This window comes from Cebus imitator, unplaced genomic scaffold (assembly GCF_001604975.1).
Source record: "Cebus imitator isolate Cc_AM_T3 unplaced genomic scaffold, Cebus_imitator-1.0 Scaffold258, whole genome shotgun sequence".
NCBI lineage: Eukaryota > Metazoa > Chordata > Mammalia > Primates > Cebidae > Cebus > Cebus imitator.
This window is the reverse complement of record NW_016107573.1, coordinates 1,734,700-1,742,436: the sequence shown is the minus strand read 5'-3', so window position 1 is coordinate 1,742,436 and position 7,737 is coordinate 1,734,700. Positions and strand designations below refer to the sequence as shown.

General features: G+C 37.0%; 1 protein-coding gene across 2 annotated transcripts in view; it reads right to left on the bottom strand.

Moving 5' to 3' along the window:
• The window catches only part of MORC2 (MORC family CW-type zinc finger 2), a 43,454-nt gene that overhangs the window by 28,571 nt on the left and 7,146 nt on the right, over positions 1-7,737 (bottom strand). For both annotated transcript variants that reach the window (XM_017499569.2, XM_017499571.2), the window contains exons 2-3: positions 4,782-4,835; positions 2,916-2,950 (exon numbers count right to left, since the gene is read on the bottom strand). In XM_017499569.2, coding sequence (XP_017355058.1) covers positions 2,916-2,950; positions 4,782-4,835 — 89 coding nt within the window. The remainder of the gene's footprint in view (positions 1-2,915; positions 2,951-4,781; positions 4,836-7,737) is intronic.

Here is a 7,737-nt window from a genome sequence, read left to right as displayed (position 1 = left end):
TTTGATACAGAGTCTCTCTCTGTCACCCAGGCTGGAGTGCAGTGGCTCGATCTCGGCTGACTGCAACCTCCACCTCCCAGGTTCAAGCGATTCTCCTGCCTCAGCCTCGCAAGTAGCTGGGACTACAGGCGCACACCACCATGCCAGGACTAATTTTTGTATTTTTAGTAGAGACAGGGTTTCACCATGTTGGTCAGGCTGGTCTTGAATTCCTGACTTGATCTGCCCACCTCGACCTCCCAAAGTGCTGGGATTATAGGCATGAGCCACTGCACCCAGCCTGACATCCACGTTCTTCATCATACTCTGCAATCTGTTTGAACAGTATTAATTGCAGTTTCATTTGCTCCCATTTTCCAAGTATTAATCATTGCCCTGGCATCACAAAAAGGATCTTTTTTTCCAAGGAGGTGGCACTGCCTACCCCAGAAGGTCAAGAAAGTAAACAAAAACAGTCTACTTAGGCATATTATGGTCTACAATAACAACAATCCAACTAATAATATGCTTTCAGTAAATGAACGCCTCTACACTTTGAGAGGCTGGCTCCTTTCTTTCCCTTTTTAGGTTTAAAAACAGCCTTTATAATGTAACTTTGTGGTGACTTCAAACTACATCTGATGTTTCGGAAGATTTCCAAGTCCAGTTATCAATCTAGTTTCAGAAGTGGAGATAAGAAAATACTTTCCCCCATGAACTAACAACAAGAACTTTGTAGTATTAAGATTATTACTAGCCAGGCGCGTTGGCTCAGCCTGTAAGCCCAGCACTTTGGGAGGCTGAGGCAGTCGGATTACTGTAGCTCAGGAATTTGAGACCAGCCTGGGCAACACGGTGAAAATATATACATACAAAAATTAGCTGGGCATGGTGGTGTGTGCCTATAGTCCCAGCTACTTGGGAGGCTGAGGTGGGAGGATCACTTGAGCCCAAGAGACGGAGGTTGCAGTAAGCCTAGATAGCATACTGCACTCCTTCAGGTAAAAAAGAAAAAGATTCCACTGATTTATTTCTCCTGTTGAAAAAAGAAAAGATTCTACTGATTTATATCTCCTGTTCAATGTGTTAATAAGGCCCTTGAGGTAGAAAAGTATAAGGTTAAAGATCCCTCAGCCAAGAATCCCAATCTCCTGGTACTTGATGTAAATCAAGTCTTTTCCCAAAATGCTGTGGTGTTTCTATCATACCATTTAATCCTTAAGTGTCTTGACTGTTCCCTCAAGATCTAGTTATTGTTCCCTAATCATCTGTAGTGCACTAATTGTCTCTCCAATTAAAGACTAAGTTCTTAAAGCAAAGACCCCAATCTGATCCTCTCTGGACTTTTCCCAAAGCACAACAGGAGTTGTACTGAGCACAGAATAAAGATGCACTGGGACCTTTTTCATTTATTGTAATCTAATTTCATTCTGAGTGTCAGCAACTAAATTTCCTTGCTGAAATTCACCGACCAAATGTAGTAGGAGAGGGCAGAGATAATCTTTTTTTAAAAACTTCTTCCAAGTAGACTTGACTATTATGATTTGTCCCTTCAACATCACTTGGAGTACAGGCCCATTCTCTGCTTTATCATCTGTGCAATGATTAAACGAGACCTATTTTTCCAAAGATAGCTGTTACCACTCCTGAGAAAGCACACTCAGATGTAAGAAACATGTTCTTCCTTGGAAAGGTATCTCCATCTGGCATGAGCATTTAGTAACCATCTTCTAACATTCTTTTCCTGTGTGCCCCTTTTTCCTGTTACTTTCTTCTAAAAAGAAAAGAAGCCTTATTTTCACCACTTTGACAGAGCCTTTTGAACAAAAGGCTTTCTGAATTGAAGTAGTACAGCTGACTTTTAACTGCTCTGAGGGTTTTCTTTGCTCCAAAGTACAGCAGACATGAGAAATTCATTAAATCTGGTACAGATTCTTCATAATTATATGACATTAGTAGTTCTGAGAATTACTACTTAGTTGTGTGCTTGTTCTCGTTGATCCAAAGGGTCCATGAAGAGGGGCTATTTCATTCCCATATAAACATGCAGACTTCTCAGAATCTAGTCCATGCTACTCAAAATATTACCTCACACATTTCAGAAGATTTCAGAAAAGTCTGACAGAAAAAAATACATTACACTAGTCAAATTGTATTTAAAATCTGTCTTCTATTCTGCTTTCAAATTTTTAGTGTTCAAATGGCTAAAAAAGGTGCCGGTACAAAAAAAAAAAAAAAAGGTGCCGGTACAAATATCAGACAGAAAGCAAACTATTAAAATTAATTAATTTGTTAATTAATTAACTAAAAGGCCAATGACTGTTGCACTCACTCTAGGAAAAAAAAAAGAGGATCTTACTACAAAACAGCAGAGCCAAATAAGCAAAATGAAACAGGATGTTGACAGGTGTAAATTCCAAGCCAAGCAGCCTGCCTTCCTGACACCTCTGTTTGAGAACAACTTGGCAAACTTCAAGCCAATCCAGTCACTGCTATTTTCTGCAACTGATACCAGCAATTCTGCAATTTGAGACTAGTGCTCACCAAGGGTTCAAAAGAAAGTGGCCTCCAACAAGATCTCTCCTTGGCTGCAGGTAACACAAACCTCATTCATCTACTAACTCCTACCAGTAAAATAACGTGGTCATTACCCTCTCTACTATTCTACTCCATCAGTACCATAACTCTACTTGTAGCTATTTACATAGAGTTGGATACCCTGTGTTAGTTTCTTGAAACCAACATTATTGGTTTCTATGTCTGACCAAAGCTGACCATACCTGACTATGGCTGCCCCTTTTCTACCTATGACCTGGAACAATCATGCCATCTTCCCAGGCTCCAGAATCCAGTTATCTCCCACTCAATTCTTCTTAGGCACAGTAATAAATGCATTAAGATGAACTAGACATTAGAAGAACTGAAGCCTGACTTACCTGCATAAATATCTATTCTGGTGGCATCAGCATCTCTGCAAAATTAAAAGAATCATGTGAATTAATATGAAATATCAACCATCGAAATGCATAGTGACCTGAGTAGAATGCAGAGTATTTTGAGTCTGTTTTCAGGAAGCCATACAGAAAATCTATATACCTGTGGATTCTTTTTTACTTTTATTCTTGGCAACACAATTTCCTTTATATATCTGTAAAACATTTCTGAAGCCCCAAATTATTGAAGATAATCACATAACACAGGGCCTGGATCTTTTTTTAATCCTAATTTTCTGGTAAAAACATCTATAGGATAAGCAAGAATATTTCCCTTTATACCCTAAGAAATGATTCAAATATATGTTTTTCTCACTTATATGATTGCAATCATAAAAAGATATTCCAATAACTTGTTCATTTTTTCTTCTCAAGATTTTAAGAAAAAAGGAAAATAATCTCCCACAAAACCTGTGAAAAATCACATCTCGTGGTATACACACTGCAGCCAGCAGACTGATTCTTAGGCCCATAACCTTAACCTCCTTAACCTTGAAAGGAAGTTGAGATAGTCCTGCCCCATTAGACTCTAGCCATTGAAATCATACAGATTCAGTTATCAATTACGACTTCCATGAAGGCTCAGAAGTAATCTAGACCAATTCTGCCAACCACAGGCAAAGAAAACAAAACCATTTTATTGGTTTTACATGCAAAAAAAATCCACATAGCTCTACATATACCTGTTCTCAAAGATCTAAAACATTTTCAAATATGAAAGATACTGGCAAAATGTATACACAAGTAGGAACACATGCTTCCAGGAATCTCTATTTTACCATATGATACACAAAAAACAGCCTCCCACCACACATCATGGTCTCACTAAATTAACAAGTGCCAAATTCAAACACAGTTCCATTAACCTACAACATTTTTTAACTGAATGGAAAAATGATGCCTCAACCAGGATTGAAACAAAATGGAAGTTTTCTGGTTAAACAACTAACACATTTCCGTGAGCAGTCCAGCTAATATCAATAACAAAAGTAGTAAGAATAAGTTTATTGTATAGGCAGAGGTAAACAGGAAATTATGAGCAAGCACATTAACTGGAGATCTGTTTGAAAGTACTTTTGCTGTCAATTTTAATCTTCTTCCTTCATTAGTCATCAAAACCTGATCAGTAAATGATGTGTCTGAATTTTATGTTTGCATACAAGAGTAAGACTGAGACAATATTTTCCTAATTATAAACAGAATCTTGATCTGGACTTGGATTTTTGTCTCAGAACCAACCCAAATTTCCATTCAGTTTTACACAGTAACATTTGTATGTTTCTATCACTAAGAACTCAGTAGAAGACAGTGCTGACCAATGATTCCTTCCAAGCACAGCTGCTAACAATGAAAGATACTATGATCATTTACTTATCTGACAATATACAATTTGCTAAGACACAGAACTTTGGCATAGTTTTAAAGACATTAGATGGTGTACTATCCTGGTAGCACAAATTAAATCAGAGCTTGCCTGTCCCATTAATATGATTCCTAAGTGTCTACCTTAATTCCCTGCATTTTGCTACAATTATCTTGCTCTAATACACAAGGGAAATGGTTTTGGAGGTGATAATTCACATTTTTAGGCTAGAACACAAAGAACAATTAGCGAATTTAAGTAAAAGAGTGGAAGTTATCAAATAATGTACTATTAAAAATTTTTTTTAGTAAGAGGCCTCTTGGGAGTTACAGAATGTCTACATTCTAAAGAAATGTCTTCCTCTCAAAATTTTCAGAGAGCAAAGGTCACAGCTACCTAAAATGTTTCCACTTCAAGCACAGATTGTATGCCTGAAGACTACATACCTTGCATTATCAACCAGTTCAGCAAGAGCACCAAACAAGAATTCGTGAGTGGTTCTGAAATGATAAACACTAAAGTCAGCAAAAGAATTATGAATTGAAGTTATAATTCCTAATAAAAAGCCATGGTTATAAAATATTTAAGTTTTTTGAAAAAATCTAAAACCATTTGCATTGTTGATTTATATACTACCCAAAGCTTTCCAGAGCTCCCCAATTCCCCTGAAGTGTTAATCTTTATCAAGCCCTGCCATCTATTCAGAAATGTCTATTCTTCCTATTTTGAGTTGGGAAACCATCTTGAAGCATTGAAAGCCTCCTGTGCATAGTAACTGCTAAGAGTGTTTTTCGCAGGCCACAGTGGCTCACGCCTGTAATCCCAGCACTTTGGGAGGCCAAGGCAGGCAGATCACAAGGTAAGGCTGAACGTTCAAGACCAGCCTCGTCAATATGGTGAAACCCTGTCTCTACTAAAAATACAAAAATTAGCCAGGTGTGGCAGCAGGTTCCTGTAGTCCCAGCTACTCGGGAGGCTGAGGCAGGAGAATCGCTTGAACACGGGAGGTAGAGGCTGCAGTAAGCCGAGATCTCACCATTGTTGCACTCCAGCCTGGGCGACAGAGCGAGACTCCACATCAAAAAAAAAAAACAAAAAACGGTGTTTTTCACTATTCATATTCTGCTTAGAAAAATGCCTGTAAATTTAATTTTTTATTGCCTTAACCAGTGGTCAGTTTCTGCATATCTCAGAGCAAGAATTATAAGGATACATCTTATGCATAAACACTGAATTTTGTTTTTTTGTTTTTTCTTTGAGACAGGTTCTAGTTCTTGTCACTCAGGCTGGAGTGTAGTAAGTTTTGAATAACATGTAACTATGTATTTATCCAACCCAAACTTTGAGCAGCCTCCCAGAGGAGATGATCACTGATTCCCCTCCTTGAAGGGGTTAATTTTAACAGCGGCCCTAGGCAACCATACCATGCAAGCTCTTGTCATCATAGAAGGAATTGTTGGAAAAGGTCTTGGATTACGTTTTTAAACAAAGTTCTGGTTTTAGCCAAAATCTGAGAAAATCATAAAATGAGTTATTCTATTTTCCTACTCTTTCAAATGGAATATTTTTGCTTGTAAATTACACAAAAGTATGAGTTTCCTTTTTCCACTGGTAGATCGCACACAGGTATTGGTAAAAAAAAAAAATGCTAACAAGTTACACACTGAGCATGTCTAATTTATACTGTTTAATTTGTGCTCTTTTCCACAATAGTGCTCATTAGCTATCAAATTAGGATGTGTCCACATAGAACCACCTAAAAAAAACCCACTTGACTTTTGATTAGAGATTATAGAAAATTAACCCACATAATACATTACCATCAATTTTTCAAAAATATCCATGTTACTCTGACTTTTTTACATAAAGTTTCAGCCAAAGTAAAAGGTTTCAGCCAATTTTCAGTTAAAGTAAAAATTTTTAAGTGAAACATATCAATATTTAAAAACCAGCATCTAGGATCTCTGATCACTTACCATATTGTAAACAAAATGTAAAACATTTATTTAATAAATATCCATAACTAAACTCTCCAGGAATATTGTTTTCTTCCTCCTCAACTAACTCTTCAAATTTTTACAAATGCAAGATTTTTTTTTTTTTTTTGGGGGGGGGACAAGAGTTTTGTTCTTGTCACCCAGGCTGGAGTGCGATGGTGCATCCTGATCTGGGCTCACTGATCTGCCTCCCAGGATCAAGTGATTCTCCTGCCTTGGCCTCCCGTGTAGCTGGGATTACAGGCCTGAGCCCAGGCTACAAATGCAAATTTTGAATTAAGCTATCACTCTGTTATTATAGGAAGGCCTTTCCCCCGACACAAGATCAGTGAACATATGTTGCTAATCCAAAGGCAGCACTGATAAATATATTGCAACCAAAAGAAATTTTATCATCAATTCACCTAGAAAATAGAGTTCAAATTCTTCTGGCTAAAATCTCATTAATTACACTATATGGAAGAGACAGATTTCTTTAAAAAAAAAAAAAAAGTGCATAAAACAGCCATATGTTTAATTATTAAAAACATCTGTCTGTGCCCACTCAGTAAAAATGAAAAATAGTCTAAAGAACAAAAAAATTTATGTCTCTAGAATTATCACTTTAAATTTTTCAAATTGCCAACTGAATAAACAAAAAAGCATTCTGTAAACTACCCCACTAAATATGTAAACTACCCCACTAAATAAGGAGAAATAAGCTGAAAAATTAAGGTGACTTGCCAAAGGTAATGTTGTTTAAAAGTGAATGTAACATTTGTTCTCAAACTTTCAACCTGTCATTTTCCCATCAAACATACAAGTGACTTAGATACTTACAAACTGAATTCATTTTATGCACCCTAAATATTTTTAACTTTGAGGACTGTTATATAGAAATATAAAATAACTAATTTTATTCCAATACTTCTCATTTCTGCCTTGAGTTTGTACTTTTAACGTAAATCAAGGAATCTCAAAAATACAGCTACCAGAAAAAAACAAGAGCACAACCATAGTAAGTATGAGACCACATCTTGCACCAGAATGTACTAACTTCAGAATAAAAAAAAGTAAAGAATGAAGTTTGCAGTCTTTGGTAGTAAGAATGGTCAATTTGAATAATCTGGAAAACTAATTTTGACCACCTCTGCCATTAAGACAAGAAAACCAAAACAGAAATTGCAACTGCTTCTGAGCAATACATATTTTCTGATTGCATCCCACAGACTGAGAAATTGAGAATAAGTAGATCTCAAAGAGGTCAACACAAAGCACCTTCCACACAGTGCTTAGAAATGTGCCTTGCACAGTGACTCACGCCTATAATCCCAGCACTTTGGGAAGCCAAGGCGAGTGGATAGCCTGCGGTCAGAAGTTCGAGACCAGCCTGGCCAACATGGTGAAACCCTGTCTCTAATAAAAA